Genomic DNA, 18,100 nt, shown 5'->3' with positions numbered 1-18,100 from the left:
GCTAATATCAAAGATTAATATTCATGTTATGTGCATTTATTGAATTTTAATTTTTTATTTTTATTTTCACCTTTTTAAATACTAAACTCGGATCTAAATAATTGTTCATTTAAAGACTGTTCTATATTGTTTATATATTAGTATAAATTATAACCATGAATCATTAAGCATTCTAAACATGGTGTGTCAAGTGCTTTATATTCCATAACTACTCGAATATCTAATATCTAGCGTGTAACATAAATGATGCTACTTTTACTGTTGTTTATCGTAATATTTGTAACCATTTCAAAAAGTTACATATATATTTCACTATACTCAGTATTCATACCACTCAAAACTGAATATAGAGAATTTTTATTGTCTCTCATATTATAACTTGTGCTTATGTAATAATATTAAGTACTAACTGTGATAATTTGAATTTTTGCTGCGATATTCAAATCTACGCATATTCTATTATTGTGTTGTGATATTGCAAATATATATCTTCAAGTATTTTTTTGTTTATATACATTTTTTTTGTATTGGAATGCAGTAGCGTAGTATGCTTATAATAAAAATAAAAGGAAAGATGGTATTCATGTATTTAATTCGTATCTCCTTGAAAATATTTTTAAAAATTATAATTAGAATAAGGGTACATATATGAATATTTTCTAATATAAGGTTAAGAATCAACAGAATAAAGCTTAGAGGATAAAACTTCATGTATTTACATAAACATAAGGTAATAATATAACATTATTTTAAGATATATTAGAAATGATATTTATTTTCTCAATCGTATACGTTTGCGTAAATGATAATTGTTCTTTTATGAAAGGAACCTTGAACATGTGTGTTTATAAATAATTGACGACAGATGTGATGTTGATATAAAAGACAAAATGCAAGTAAGGAATAATTAATATCGACACAGTAAATAACGTTCTCTCAAGTTAGAGAGTGAACAAGGCTCTTTAAGGTGGCCGAAAGGTACTTATTCAGTAATTAAGCAAGTAAATTCAAATTTAAAGAAGATTTCGACGTACTTTCGGGGATCTTTCCCTTCCTCTTCAACTATCCTTTCCTTCATGCCTTATCCTAATCTTCCTCTCTTACCTTCATCTTTTCCCTTTTTTCTCCACCTTTCTTGCTTTCTCCCTCGTATACCTACCTTCCTTTTTGAAACCACCTCCATTCTCATGGGTTTGCTTGTGAGTATGCTAAATATGCGGTCAACAAAATTTCAAATTATCTTCGGATGAAGTTCGCCTGACTGTGTAACAACCAGAGTAACACCAGGCTAGCAAGCGAACCGGAGCGAGATTGGAGGGACGGAGCGTTTCACTTGAGCCACCCGACCGATCTCGATCAAATTTTCAACTTAAATGACGTTCGGACCTTCGATATTTTTTTGTCATTTAACTTTGATGGTGCAATGTAGGGGAGGGGAGGGAGAGATATATGTAAAAATAAATAAATTAAATAAATAAAATAAACTGATTGTCTTTGTGACCTCATCACTCTTGAATCACCCGACCGATCTCGATCAAATTTTCCACATAGATGAGGTTCGGGCCTGGGATGGTATTTATCTATTCACTTTGACGATAGAACTTAGGAGAGGGGAGTATATATAAAAATAAATAAAACTTAATAACTCTTCAACCACCGGACCGATCTCGATCAAATTTATACCCTAGATGTAGTTTAAACCTGAGATGGATTTTCTCATATCACTTTGACGGTGTAATTTAAAGTTGGGGGAGGGGAGAGACATATAAAAATGATCGAAAATGACCGATATTAATGTCGAAACTATAATTGTCGGCGTCTCTGAGATGAATAGTGACACTTCTGATGCCGTGTCCCGCAACATGGGGAGGGGAGAGGAATGTATAAAATCACTGAAAGTGACCGATATCAAAGAGCGCTTTAGTAATAGTAAAAAGTGACTGACTAACGGAACATATTACCTAGGTACTATTTTTTCTTCTTAATTTAACCCAGCGAAGCTGTAATTGATATTAGTTTTTATTAATTATTTATGTGAAAACAGGGACTTCATATAGTAATAGATTAATTTTCGCATACTCTTAACTACATTAAATTTTACATTTACTTTCTCAACTCAAGACAATTTTTATTGCATTGTAGTGAAAATAGTAATTTTTAACTTGATAATTTCTTTCAGAGTCTTAAATTTTAATTTTCATCAATTAAGATTTTCATTAATTTTTCAGCTAGTTTAACATAAAACACAATATAATGGTGGAATTATTTTTGCTAAGTTTTTGATTAGTTGATAGAGTTTTATTTCAGTAATCCCCGCTATATATATATATATATATATATATCCTATTTTTCTCTGCCTCCTTATGTATTATTCCTACGTTCTCATGCACTTACCATCCTACTCATCACATTAACTTTGTCCTCGTTACGGAACCTTATCTACTCTGTTTCGTAACACTAATCACGTGACCATAAATTCGAGCATGACTCCTATGTGGAAGCTTACAGCTAAAACTCTGTTAATTGTTCTCTTTCTCTACAGAGTGGCCAGAAAGTTCCTGTATCTTGCATTGTGCTCCTTGCAATTTAAGTTCTGCAAAACGCTCTCTGGTCTACTTGCAGGGTGAGCGCATCACTGACGCACTAACTTCTGCATATATTTCCTTTCCGGTTGACGATGACCAAAACGAGGGACATCCAAAACACTTTCCAGGCGAAAAGCTTTCTTCTCCTACGTTATCAAAGTCTGACGACTTTGAACCGTTCACGAAACTTTTCCATCACCTGCAGCATATTTTCGTCGTTGTGCTTCTGTTCATAGACCCAAACCCTTGCTATCAAACGCTCCTCCAAACTGGTCACTGATACCTTGTCATTGTTGTTCACCAAACACGGAAAGTCGAGACAATGAACTGTTCAATTCATCAGATTTTATTCTCGTCCATTTGCGAGCAGTCACGTGGCAGTTACGCGACAATCACGTAGCAATTCACGTGAGGGGCACTGTTCCATATCAATGATCAGGATACGTGATTCAAACCTTAAACATCTTAGTGTTACACGCATTTAGTTCGGATGTAAAGAGACTTTCTGGCCACCCTGTACGTCTCATCCATTACCTGATGAATAATTTTAGCGAAAGTGCTTGTTTTCTTAGTGTGGTAATTATATTATCACTATTTTCTGGTAAGTGATTAACATTCATACTTGGGGATTCTTTTATTTCAACGAACCAGGCTCGTATTTACGCACGTGTCACTGTGTCTCTAGCCCAGGACGGCAAATTTACAGGAGCAAAATATTCAAACTTCGATATTAAAGTGTGGTATGGGTAGGAATTTGAGAAGTCCTTGATTTACATCAGCTGTCCAACATTTCCCTAAGATATTTTTCGGGACGCCAAAATGTCCCGGTTTCCTTCCTCAACGTGAGTTAATCTCATTCGTGCGATACGAAAAAAAAATCTATACTCCACTGATAGAGTGTATTCATTCCCAGTCTTTTACCGTCAACTCAGTACACAAAATGCTATAAATAACACATTTTATACAGTAGATGAATAACTAATCAGCTCATTGTGCAACATCGAGAAACAATTAAATTCCTATTACATATGTAAGATGATACATACAAATACAAACATATACATATATACAGTAATTGAAATAGTAAATAAGTCAGTGGCGGCTAATGTTAGTGTTACAGCGTTGCGCAACGACCAAAGTATTTCAAGAAAAAGTATTATTAACAGTAGCAGTAAAGAACATAAAAAAATACTTTCTAATACTCCCATATATACTTTAAATAACATATTTTGTTACTTCTGTAAGTGACCGCTCCGTTAATCCATTTTAAAAAGCGAAAAACAATCCTCACAGAGTCTCTAATTTATATTGCGTTGCAGCGAGAATACAACGACCATATTTCTTCAGCGCGGCAATTGGAGCGAATGTTAAGTCTCCTTTCTCCTATCTTAGAAGTTAAAGGCTCTGGTCGTGGCAGTGCTTCTGCAACGCAGGACTGTTTCCAGTGAACGAGAAGGTTTTTCGCGCTAAATAAAATTTCTGAATTTTATTTCGCTAGCAATTAACAAATGGAATTTGTTTTTATGCATTCATATTTTTAAGTTACGGGACTATACTAAAGCAAACCAATATAATGAATATTAAAAAAAAAAAAAAAAAAAAGTGATTGCAGAAATACAAAATAAGAATGAAAATATGTAGTAGAGCACAAAACAAATGAAAGTAAACCGCAATTACAAGTTAATTCTTAGCTTATATAGATAATGAAGGCTTCTTGTACAGTAATTGCGAAGAAAATATTAATAAGTCAATATATAGAATCCCTCCTCTGTAGATAGTATTTTAATATATACTTATTTCTTTTATAAAATAAGTGTATTTTTGATAACTTTCCATATAAAACTCTTTGATGGGAAACGCTACATTGAATTTTGCACTAGTTAGCAATGTTTAGAATGTTCAGGAGCGCAGCTACAAGGGAGGTCCACAGGGTCCGGACCTTCCAAAAATTTCGAAACTTGACTAACATTTGTAGACTTCCTAACGAATTATACTTGTTTAAGAGAGAAATTATTGCTGTAGGCTAAATATTTTATTTTATGCCCCATCATGAACTCATTCTTTTCTTATAAAAATAATCTTTCTATCATTTTTCCTTAAAATATAACTGACAGTAATTGAGCTGAGCGAAGCGAAGCTCTTATACTCGGGTTAGCCGTTTGGTTGTCCGCGAACTCCTCCTAGACCGTTTGGCCGATCTCAACCAAACTTAGCACGCTGATAGAGTATGTCGTGCTGAGTGACAACATAGGTCGAAATCAAAAATCCGATGTACCATCGAGGAATAATCACCGAAAAACGCTTCCTCCTAGACCGTTTGGCCGATCTCAACCAAACTTAGCACGCTGATAGAGTATGTCGTGCTGAGTGACAACATAGGTCGAAATCAAAAATCCGATGTACCATCGAGGAATAATCACCGAAAAACGCTTCCTCCTAGACCGTTTGGCCGATCTCAACCAAACTTAGCACGCTGATAGAGTATGTCGTGCTGAGTGAGAACATAGGTCGAAATCAAAAATCCGATGTACCATCGAGGAATAATCACCGAAAAACGCTTCCTGATTACGTAGTTTAAGCTCGCTCAGCTCATTTCATTGCAATCGGGTATATACATTGCATTCCTAGTTAAGAATTACTTAAAGTCTTTTCGGGTGCAGAATAAGACAGGTTCGATATTACATAGACGTATTGGACCCCCTCAAATACTTTGGACCCCTCCCAGCAAACATTTCTGGGTGTAAAATTGACAATGCGGTTTGTTTTGATATTCTTTTACTTTTAGCTTCTGTTAATGCTGATCCTACATCTGGCGGGTTTCAAAGTTTGCTTTTCAGAACGTATGATGTTGATAAAGCGTTGTTTCACCTCATGTAGAAGTATATTCATCGTGCATTGCTTAACAACCAAGACGGATAATTTCTTTTGTAGTTTTTCTGTAGCGCACGTGTGTGGGATGGTGTATATGTGACATTCGCGATTCATATTCCTCTTTTGCATCAGCTGTCTTTTCTGAATCAGCTGTTTTGGATTTTAGCTAGGAATTTACCCAGCTAGGAAGAAAAAAGGAATTTACCCAGCTTTCAACTTAGCAAAAACTTACAATTAAGGCTTAGACAAAACAAGTAATGGGCAATTCAGAAGAATGTTCGGGCAATTCAGAAGAATGTTCAAAAAAAAAAAAAATTGGCTTAAATTCACAGAACATCTTACGACAGTAATGTTTGCACTAGATATATTTCCACAATTTATTTTAAATTTTTCTAGTTCAATTTACATTTTTTATAACACTAATCTCTGCCACGAACTGTCTTCAGTCTACGCTGCAGAAGAATTTGGATCACCGTCAGAGACTGGGTTTGCTAGAATGAATTGTTCGCAATAATCTAGAGAAATTATTCAGTGAATCTACAAAGCTTCTGAAATTAATATTAACTGTACTTATGACATCAGCAAAAGAAGATGGGTTTTTTTCCACATCGAAAAGAATTGACATTTTCAAGGAATTGAATGTCCGAGAAATGTTATCACTATTGGTTATGCTTTCCATCGAAAAAGACCTGACAGTAAGAATACCAGAGTTCAACCAGCATGTATTAGGCAGATTTGCGCCAATCAAAGAGGGGAGAATAAACTTACTGATTAAATAAGGTGACTAATCGGATAAAATGTTCCGCATTATTTTTTTTTATTTTTTAAAACAGAATGTTCTACTTTCACATGTGACGTAGTATTTGCATCTAAAGTTATGCTGATTAATCCACTTTATATCTTCTGTCTCCGATCGTTCGTACTGCAACACCCGAAAGCACAATCCACCAGCCACCACTGAAATAAGTCCATATATGTATCATTGTTATATAGATCGTATATATGACCAGTGTGCGAATTAGATAATCTATATTGGGGGGGATAAAATTAGACCAAAGGACATACTCTGAAGGATCAAATTTCAAAATGACACAATACATGCCTTACCCCCATATTATATATATATATATATATTTGGTCTAGGAATTAATTCGTGCGATTGGTACGCACACATTGAAGCTGTAGTACAAACACAAAATACATAAATACCTTAAGAAAAATATTGTCCATCGCTAGCCACCACTTTCGCCCATCTGTCAGGCAATGTACGGATTCCGTGGCGAAAGAAGTCCTCATCCTTGGAAGCGATCCAGTCAGAGACCCATGTTTCGATATCTTCTGAAGAAGTAAACCGCTGTCCAATCAAATCGTTGTTCATGCAATCGAACAAGTAGTAGTCCGAAGGAGCAACGTCTGGTGAATACGGCGGGTGGGGTAAAACTTCCCATCCGACATTTTCTAAATAGGTTTTGACCGGTTTTGCGACATGTGGGCGAGCGTTATCATGTTGAACAATAAGTTTATCATGTCTGTTCTCCCATTCTGGTCGTGTTCTGGCCAGAGCTTGCTTCAAACGCATTAATTGTCGTCGATAACGTTCTCCATTCATAGTTTCACCCGGTTGCAGCAGCTCATAGTACACCACACCTTTCATATCCCACCATATGCACAGCATAACCTTTGCACAGTGAATATCTCGTTTTGGTTGTGATGGACCTGGTTCACCTGGTTTCACCCAGGCCTTTTTTCGTTTATGGTTCTCGTAATGGATCCACTTCTCATCACCCGTAATAATTCGATGCAGAAACCCCTTTCTGCTCTGTCGTTGAAGCAGCAATTCGCAAATGGTTTTTCGTCTTTCAACGTCTCTGTCTTTCAATTCATGTGGAACCCAATGTGACATCTTCTGAATCATTCCCATGGCTTTCAAGCGTTTGGAGACTGTTGTTTGATCAACGCCTAATGCTGCTGCAAGTTGTTCCTGCGTTTGACACAAATCCTGCTCGAGCAATGCTGTCAATTCTTCGTCTTGAAATTTTTTTGGCTGTCCAGCTCGCTCTTGGTCTGCCAAGCCGAAATCACCACTTCTAAACCGTGCAAACCACTTCTGACACGTTCGCTCAGCTAGAGCATGGTCACCATACACTTCCACCAAAATACGATGACTTTCAGTCGCACTTTTCTGCATGTTAAAGTAATGCAGCAGGACACCCCGCAAAAACACTTTATCAGGCACAAATTGCGCCATGTTCACTTAACTACAAACTGGTGTTGTTGACGCTTTAATCCACTGCCCTATACTGCGAACGATACGCGATGACAGGGGTTTGCAACACATGTGTGGATACACGGAACTGTGGGACGCTCCGTTCGTTGCGCCATCTCTTGTCCACCCGCACGAATTAATTCCTAGACCAATATATATATATATATATATATATATATATATATATATGTGTGTGTGTGTGTGTGTGTGTGTGTGTGTGTGTGTGTGTGACATCTAATTTAATAAATCTACCGACAATAACTATGCACAAATATATTGTCTGACATACACACACCCCACTAAATCTTTCTGAACATGTTTTAATGTTGTACTCACTCTTGTCCCCGTAGCTCTCTAAGGTTTATTTAGTTAATAATTTGGCTCAAGCGATAGCCATGATCACAAGCATATGTTAATTTTTCCACTCATATTGAAAGCTTCCACTTTGCATTAATACATACAGGTTGCGAAAAGAAACCTACTTCAGTCTTGTGAAAACCACTAAAATTATCAGTTAAACCGGACTTTTTTTTTTTAAAGAAAATCTAGATATTAACCTATCAAATAAGAAATGGATTGTTGCTGGTCCCGATTTCTCACATCAAGGTCAAATCGAAGGCCAAATATTTAAAATCTCTCAATTCAAATTTCGAGCTTGTGCTTCTACTTCCCGCTAAAGCTGTGCTCATCACGACTTTTTTTCTCTCCAAATATCGATTCCGTGATGGGCACGGAAAGTCAACACTTAAAAATTACTTTACTGTTAGGTTGAAGATGAGTTGATTCACTATGGGCTACGTTATTCAAATAAAGTAAAACATTACACTGAAGTTTTTCAGACAACATTAATTGCGTGGACAGCAAACTGTACAGCGAAAATATGGAAAAATGAAGGGTTAACTTTAAAAAAACCCGCTCCAGTTGAAATGCTTATACAGACACGGACAATGACACGGAGAACCAGTCGTATTAACAAATGCTGAAACAAATCTTGAATTATTCGCTTATTCACCTAAAAATCACCTTCATTAACATGTCTGCTCACTAGGAGCGTATCCCCCCAGCGTGTACGTTAACATATACTTACGAGAGAATACCTATATCTCAGATTTTGAGTACAGTTTCAAAAGTTCATTTTCGTAAACTGTAAAAGCAGTGATTACTATGCTAATTATCACAAATTAAATGCAACTTTTGAAATGAAATGAAATCTGAGTTTTACGTCCCACGGTTATGCCAGTTAGGCTAAAGGAGACGGTGATTATGAGAAATGAATGAAATGGTGGAATGAAGAAAATGGGAGGAAACGGGAGAATCCCGAGAAAACCCACGCACACGGTGTTTGTCCACCACAAAGTTCACTTGGCGGGAGCAGGGTTTGAACCCGGGACCCCATGCACCAGAGGTGAACGCTCTACCACTGAGCCACCGCGGCCCCCTAAATGCAACTTTTGAGTTGCATACACACAACCTACTAGGGAATGAAGACCATGTGCTAACAAAGAGTACACTGGAAAATGAAATAACATGTTACAACAAAAATTAAAATAAGATGATAATCGATTCAAATATAGATGATGAATATGACATATCCGAACTTCGCCAAGTATGGTAGAAGAAGCTATTTGTTTACTTCTTCTTGGCCAACCGCTAAGAACATTTATAAATCTATATGTGGCTTTGTTATACGCAATTAGTACATTCAAATTCACAAACGATGACGAACTGAAGGGTACGAAGGTACAGTTGCAAGTAACAACCGTAGTTATAATAATATAGTTCTACTAAACAACGTTGAAAATAGTGGGTAATTAGGTGGTAAGTAGAAATGACCAAAACTGAACAGTTTACTTCGATCATTTCGAAATACAGCTAGAAGATTAAATTTACAAGAAATAACAAAAATCAGTGAAATTTGGAGTTATACTAAGCATAGTTTGAGGGGGAAAGCGAGCATCCCCGGTGGGGATACTTCAGCTGACTTCTTTGGGGGGGAACAAAATGTGATTGAGGGGGAAAATCCCCCTCATCCCCCCCGGTAATTCGCACCCTGTATATGACCCTATCTTTGTGTTAATATAAAGGCCGAGTTTGTCATTAAGGCGCACGTTGATTACATATCAGCATTTATTTGTTAGAAAATTAAACGATATTCGTTTCAAATGTACGAGATGCATGCAAGTTATCTCCATTTTTTTTTTTTTTTTATCTCAGGACTGGGAACAGATAGAAGCGTGATGTTCGTTTTAAAACACGCGAGCACTCGTTATCAACGTGTGACAAAGATGGCAACACCGTACGGCACACACAACTCCTAGCAGCAGCCGCGAGAGTGGTGAGTGTTTTTGATACGATACTCGTGTTTTCTTGATTTGCGTGGTGCGACACCCTTGAAATTTATCGCCAATAGAATGAGACATGTGATGATGGTGTCATGGATGTCTAGTGTGCATCTGTGGGTGCGACAGTTCAAAGAAGGCAGAACGTCATGTGACAAAATACCAAGACAATCTCTGCCTCGTACAAGCAGGTTTGAGAACATGATCGAACGAGTAGAGAACATTGTTTTGCATGATCGCTAAATGAATGTGGAACATATTACCTCCAAAGTTAGCATTTCCGTGAGATCTGTGCATACTGTTGTCAGACCGGCTTGTGCAAGGCCAAGGTTATCATGATTTGTTGATCCACGACGTTCTGCCTTTTTTGAGCTATCGTATCTACGAACGCACATAAGACAATTCACGACACCATCGTCACATGTGTCACTCAACTCGCGGTGAATTTCAAGCGATGTCACACCACGAAAATGGAGAAAACAAATGATTACACGCTATTTTGTAATGAAAACATCGCCATTTTACGAATATCGTAAGTGTGAGAAACAATCGTCCCCCTCACCACTGCCGCTAAATTTCTGTGTGCCATACAGTGTTGCCATCTCTGTCACACATTGCCAACGAGTGCTTGCGTATTTTAAAACTAACAGCACGTTTTTATCTGCTACCAGTTCTGAGAAAAGAAAATTAGAGGTGTTACAATCTAAATGCACTTTGTTGCAAACTTTTAAACGTGTTTCAGTGAGACATATAGATTATACTACAGCTTTGAGCAGTCCGTTTAATTCATTTACTTAAAAGTGACAAATTTTGAGGTAAAATACATGTTCTTTAGTTGCTGGGTAACGTATTTTCGGGTAAAGACAGGAAAATAGTAAAATATTTTGTTTTAAAATAGGCCTCAGCGTGTTTCATTCTGTTGCTGGCAATCGTAACATTTTTTTCTCGTAAGCAACATTCCCTTCTTTTTCTCTTCGTTTATAATAAAAGTACTATTATTTTATCGAAAGACCCCCAAAGATTATTTTACTGTAATTGAGTGTTGATTAGTATTTGAGAGTTTCTTCAGAGCTAGATAGGAAGTGTTTGGAGATCTGGCTCCTATTCTCGGTGGGAACTCATGCTTTTTGGATGTTACAATTAAGTTGTAGGTCCACGATTCATACGTATAGTGTCGGTGCTAGAAAAGGAACTTAAAGGAGGGTGCGAAATCACTATAGTCGAAGTGTGTGTGTGGGGCGGGGGAGGGGAACATGTGTTAAAAAAAAATTCACACGAAATGATCTTCGACAAAGAGAGTTCACATATGTGAACATCCACAATTATTAAATTAGGTAGAAGCAGAAATACCGCTAACATATGTTATGGAGGATACATGTTAATATAACAAAAGTGACGGAAATACTAAATATATATACGACTAAATATACGACTTACTATAAGACTTGTGTAACAGTTTCGGGATTGTAACGTCGCCTTCTTCAGAAACTTTATAGAAGATCAATCCAAAAATAATGTGTTTGATGAAAGTTATGTTACCTTCAGAAACTGTTACGCAAGTGTTATTAGTATATTTAATCCAAGAATAACGTGTTTGATGAAGGTGATGTTATATTCAGAAACTGTTACACAAATGTTATTAGTATATTTAATATAAAAATAACGTGTTGGATAAAGGTGATGTTACATTCCAGAAACTGTTACACAAGTGTTATTAGTATGTTTAATCAATCCAAGAATAACATGCTTGATGAAAGTGATGTTACATTTCAGAAAGTGTTACACAAGTGTTATTAATATATTTAATATAAGAATAACGTGTTTGATGAAGGTGATGTTACATTCCAGAAGCTGTTACACAAGTGTTATTAGTATGTTTAATCAATCCAAGAATAGCATGCTTGATGAAAGTGATGTTACATTTCAGAAAGTGTTACACAAGTTATTAATATATTTAATATAAGAATAACGTGTTTGATGAAGGTGATGTTACATTCCAGAAGCTGTTACACAAGTGTTATTAGTATGTTTAATCAATCCAAGAACAACATGCTTGATGAAAGTGATGTTACATTTCAGAAAGTGTTACACAAGTGTTATTAGTATATTTAATATAAGAATAAAGTGTTTGATGAAGGTGATGTTACATTCCAGAAGCTGTTACACAAGTGTTATTAGTATATTTAATATAAGAATAACGTATTGGATAAAGGTGATGTTACATTCCAGAAGCTGTTACACAAGTGTTATTAGTATGTTTAATCAATCCAAGAATAACATGCTTGATGAAAGTGATGTTACATTTCTGAAAATGTTACATAAGTGTTATTAGTATATTTAATATAAGAATAACGTGTTTGATGAAGGTGATGTTACATTCCAGAAGCTGTTACACAAGTGTTATTAGTATATTTAATATAAGAATAACGTGTTGGATAAAGGTGATGTTACATTTCAGAAAGTGTTACACAAGTGTTATTAGTATATTTTATCAATCCAAGAATAACGTGTTTGATGAAGGTGATGTTACATTTCAGAAACTGTTACACAAGTGTTCCAAGAATATCGTGTTTGATGAAATTGTTGTTACATTTCAGAAACTATTAACAAGTGTTATTAGTATATTTGGTGTTTTGGTCAGTTTTGTTTTATGAATACATATTGAATATTTCCAGAGCTAGAGCGAATAGTATACGTATTAATTACATGTGAATTGCTTTAATTAATTAGCAAACTTCTTACAATAGTGTGACTTTATTTAGTAATAGGTTAATAGAGGGAATTTATTCCAAAAATAGTAAACGGAGGAACTTCCACTCCGTCTCTCCATAATTTCACATCCTTCGTAATATTCACCAGGAATAAGTAATAATTAGTACCTAGAGAACATTTTCGTATCTTCAACTGAGAAAGAAAGAATCCATTTTAATATATATCTTTGACTGAACTTTTTGTACTTTCATCTTCCGTAGCGTTAGAGCACTTTCATGAAATATCTTCACATGTATGTGTGTAAATATGTAAGAAAGAACGAACAAACTTAAGAACTCGCCTAATTAATGCATTTATGTATTTAATATTTTCAGACATGACAGTGCCTGCATCCAAAATATGCAAGTTGCCAACTCAGTAATTGTACCAGCTGATGAGGGACCAGCTAGCCCTGAGAGAATTAAGGAGCTTTATTTCAAAACTTTAAAAGGATATATAAGATTGTTACGAATAAGATTTATATATGCTGGAAGCTATTCTGCACCATCTATTATTCGTCTAACAGAAGGGGTGATAGTTGTTAATTTAAACTTTCGAGACAGTGTATTGCAGAACGTTCCAAAAGTCTTCCCAGATTCACCACAACTACAATCTCTTGATTTTTCAAATTGCCAACTCAGTTACATTGATCCAGGTAATAGTCACTGTTTTGTTTAATCCTATTATGAATTTTCTAATATACAATAGAAGAACATGACATTCTGAATAATACGTATGTTAATATTACAGTATATAAGGTGTTTTTACATTTTATGTAGCAAAGTGCGATACAAATTTGAATTTGTATCGCAATTTGTAAATCTTGTATCGTATTTTCCGTACTATAATGAGTAATTATAGATTTATAAAAGAAATCCAATAAATACGAAAGTATTTCACAATTTCATTCATTATGAATGGAATTGGGAATTACTTTTGTATTTATTGGATTTCTTTTATGAATTATTATTATTATTATTATTATTATTATTATTATTATTATTATTATTATTATTATTATTATTATTATTATTATTATTATTATTATTTTCTATAGTTACGCAGCAATAAAAGTAAAGAATTTTCTTAAATCTCAAACAGCTAATCGGTTCATTACAAGCTTAATAAACATGGAAAGTAAAGCATCATAAACATAACAATGAATTTGAAACCTTGACATTTTAAACAGTCCTTGCAAATTACAGCAAAATATATGTATTAATATTTGTTGCCAATTAATTCTTTGATAAAAATACAGCAAACTAAAATTATTGACTTCCAAAAATATACCAAACTTGTCACTTTATTAATCAGCTGAACTAGTACTTGGTCTTGGATCATATGAAGCTGTTTATGGCCTACGTTGTTTCTTGTTAAAAATAAACTATCCCTGCTGAACTAACCATATCCAAGCTCCATTCATGGTACACCATATATCGGCTAGATCCAATTTAGTTTAAACTTGTTTTCCCTGCTGCCAATGTGCCTTTTCTTCAAGATATTTTTTTTTTTTTTTTATTACACACTCAGAAACCCGAAACCTGAGAAGGTCTGAAGGATGACCTACTAGCAACAAACCGACAAAGGGAAGGAAAGACACAGCGGAAAACTGTTTTGTAAAATCGAGATCTTTTTTTCTTGCAACAACCGACGCTTCAAAGAAAAGTTCCTTGAAGTAATTAGTAATATATTTTTAGTTTGTTCCTTATTTTAGCTTGCGTGGTAATAATGAAAGATGCAAAGATGTGTCGCAATTTGCGATACATTTTTCTATTTGTATCGCATTTCCACGTTTTTGCATTGCTTAAAAAACCGCTGATAATACTGTACATAAAAGTACATTTGATGTCAAGTTGGTTTTGTAAATCTATCCATTACGACTTTGGAATTTATTATATAAATAACTAACACTTTCTGATTAGAGCTGAATATACTTATTTGTTAAAACTAAACTAAAGTGTAACAGTTTCAACAACTTAACTTACCTTGAGTGTCTGATGAAGACTGTTAAGTTATTGAAACTGTTACACTTTAGTTTAGTTTTAATAAATAAATGTATTAATCTTTCGTCAGAAAATGTAAGTTATTTATCAAATTCCATTATATAAGCAGAACAACAACCAAAATAATAAAAGTACAAGGGAAATTTTTTATCCTATCTATCTATCTATCTATCTTATATATATATAATACAGTATGGCGCTAAATTCGTTGTACAAAAGCAGAGGAGTGATTCCTGGGAGTAGAACAAACAATAAAGTTCCAATAAACAGGGCGAAAACCCCATCGTTTACGTGTTATAGGCTGCCGAAATCATGAAAAAATGAATTTTAAAGGTTCATAGCTCCAAAACTATGGGACCTACCTTGTCGGGTCAAGACTTCACTCAGAAACTAGTATGTGCCCTATCCAAAAATGCGTGTTTCAGAATCCTGAGGTGCTTTCACAACAATTTTTCTAGAGGGAGTTTGACTACGGGCCTATGATATAAAAGTACTCTCCAACTACCTCCATAAAAATTGTTGAGTGAGTACCTTTATACTCTAAAACATGTATTTTTGGATAGAGCACATACTAGTTCCTAAGTGAAGTCTTGACCCGACTACAGTAGATCCCATAGTTTTGGAGCTATGAACCTTTAAAATTCATTTTTTCATGTTTTCGGCAGCCTATAACAGATAGAGGAAGATAGATAGGCTTTTCATTAAAGAGAGGGGAAGAGGATACGTATAATAATAATAATAATAATAATAATAATAATAATAATAATAATAATAATATGTTTGAGCTTGTCAGGCGTATGGGCGGATCTTAATCTTACCCTTCTCTCTGACAGGCGTCGGCTCTTTAACTTGGAATTTTTTCATAGAGATTTTGTTCTGGAGAAGTTTCTCTTGATAAAAATTCCTCACAGAAACATTAGTAATTTTGTTTCTTTTATGAGTAAATATTTGATTACCGGTAGGTCTTCAATATATAGAAGAATAGAAACCGCTAATAATTTTTACTTTGTTCTTGATGTGTTTCATAAAAAGTTTCAAGAAGGCACGTAAATTATTTTTTAATTCCTTAAATAATGTACGAAATTTCCTAGTACTTTTATGTTTATAGTTGATTATCTTTAATTTTTTGTATTTTTTTAAATTTTTATTTTATTGTATGGATATATATTGTACTAACTTTTTTTTTTTAATCAGTTGTACGAACCCTGATTTTTTTTTTTAAAAAAAATTCTGAACAGACACTATTTTTGGATCCAAAGGTCCAATATATTTCAGACAACATTTTCTTGTAAACCTTACATCTGGAGAACTGTAGCCAAACCCAAACTATCACTTAACTCAGTATGATGTCCTTATTCCGTAGAAAATACGAAAACTCTGTTTAGGGGACGTTCAAAAATTTTGTGGCCCCTGATTGTAAAACTAATTATTGGCCAAGATCGCAGTCTTTTTGTTTGGATCATTCGTAAAATTCTTGTTTTAAAAGATTTAGTAAAGGAATTTTTCCTTTTTAGATATCATTTACCCTTTTTGTTAGCATCTGGCATTCCTAAGGGTTATCTTACGTCAAGTTTCACTATACGAGTTTTGTTTTTAAAGAGTATTATGGAACAGTTAGTTTAGTTCTTTTTTTTTTTTTTCAACTTCATATTCATTAATTATCTGTTTTTTCGTTTTTATATTGGTATTCCTTATTTGATTTCGAATACTTGTACTTCATTTGTATCTTTATTTTACAAGGTATTATCCTATGTATAGTACTATGCTGTAATCAGTATTGCATGTCCATTTTTTTCTCTTGGTAAATTAGTGGTTGTATGCTGTTATGTCAATAAATAAATAAATAATTATTAAATTGATAGTAGGGTAATAATAATAGTTCCGTTTCTGGTTTATGTTCTTATGTTCTGAGAGTTTGTATATCGCTTTCCATTCTATTCGTAGGTTTATAATCTGATCATTATATTGGATCGATGCATAAGTTCGTGCGGTTTTCTTTTGCGTCGGCAACAATGCGGCGTGAAGCGATAGTGTAGCGTTATTTTGTTGTTTTGCCGTAGTTTGGAGTTAGTATGAGTGAAACATGGGTTTTCTTGATTGTGAACGTATTGTTGCGTATATTTCAGATAAACTAATATGGAATGTCAAGTTGAGAAAAGTGATAATTTCCGTCACATTTTACTCTTCGAGTTTAACCGAGGATTCAGTGTAGCAGAAGCTGCGAGAACAATTTGTGCAGTGTACGAGAATGAAGCAATTGCTGAAAGAACAGCACAGAAAAGCTTGTCTTGACCAATAGCTAACAGGTTTCTTCCACTCAGGACCAAAACAGTTCTATAGGCGAGGCATTGAACTGCTACCTGAACGGTGGCAGAAGGCCATAGATAGTGGAGGTGAATACATCACAGAGTGATTATGAGTTAATGTGAGTGACAGTAAAATATATGTTGTATTTGTATTTGAATTAACAGAACAGCAGAATAAAAATAAAATATAATAACCGCAAGAACTTATGCAACGACCCAATAAATCATGTTTTAGCTTAGAAGTCGTAACCTAATTGTAAGATAACTAGAAACTTTCACTGCTCATCCTTCATTCATTGATTTTTTGAGCAAGTTTTTATTACAAATATAAACTACATTTACAACATAGCAATCAAGAATCTCATTACTTGCTTCTTCTGCCTCAGTTAACATTCAATAACAGAGTTGTTTTATATGCATTATTTTCTATCACTTACAGAAATTTCTTGCTTTTAATATACAGGGTGGACATAAACTCTCTCCCGGACAACAAACATTAATAACAAGAAAACCAAGAATGATAGACGCATGCGGTTTTGCGCAAATAATAGGAAAAATCAGTTTTTTTTTTTTTTTTTTTTTTTTTTTTACTTGATTTAGAGAATTTCCACATGTGCTCCATTAGTTGCCCATGCGATGTCACATGCGAAACTTGCGCGTCGGGGACGGTCTTCTTGTGTTAACGCAAAAACAATCTGCACCTTATATGCGTATAACTTTAAGCGTTTGTGTAAAAAAATTTTTAACACAGTAGACTTCAGGATGTCCAATTCACGGGATGCGCAACGCAAGGATTTCGGTGTGCTTCGGAATGAAGCAACACAAACAGCTTCCACATGTTCCTAATTATAACACTCGGTCTACCGCTTCTATCACGATCTAAAACACTTTTTGTTGCAATAAACTTGCTATACTGTTCTTTTATGCTCTTAACGTCTGGTGGCTGCTGTCCATACGCTTTCCTGAATGTTCGTTCAAC

General features: G+C 34.7%; 1 protein-coding gene across 1 annotated transcript in view; it reads left to right on the top strand.

The window, feature by feature from the left end:
- The window catches only part of LOC145681144 (toll-like receptor 2), a 66,371-nt gene that overhangs the window by 34,219 nt on the left and 14,052 nt on the right, over positions 1–18,100 (top strand). The window contains exon 3 of the mRNA XM_081752580.1: positions 13,148–13,467. Coding sequence (XP_081608706.1) covers positions 13,148–13,467 — 320 coding nt within the window. The remainder of the gene's footprint in view (positions 1–13,147; positions 13,468–18,100) is intronic.

Source organism: Thermobia domestica, chromosome 3, assembly GCF_964235325.1.
Source record: "Thermobia domestica chromosome 3, izTheDome1.hap1.1, whole genome shotgun sequence".
Classification (NCBI taxonomy): domain Eukaryota; kingdom Metazoa; phylum Arthropoda; class Insecta; order Zygentoma; family Lepismatidae; genus Thermobia; species Thermobia domestica.
The sequence above is the reverse complement of the archived record's forward strand: the minus strand, read 5'-3'. Positions and strand labels throughout refer to the sequence as shown.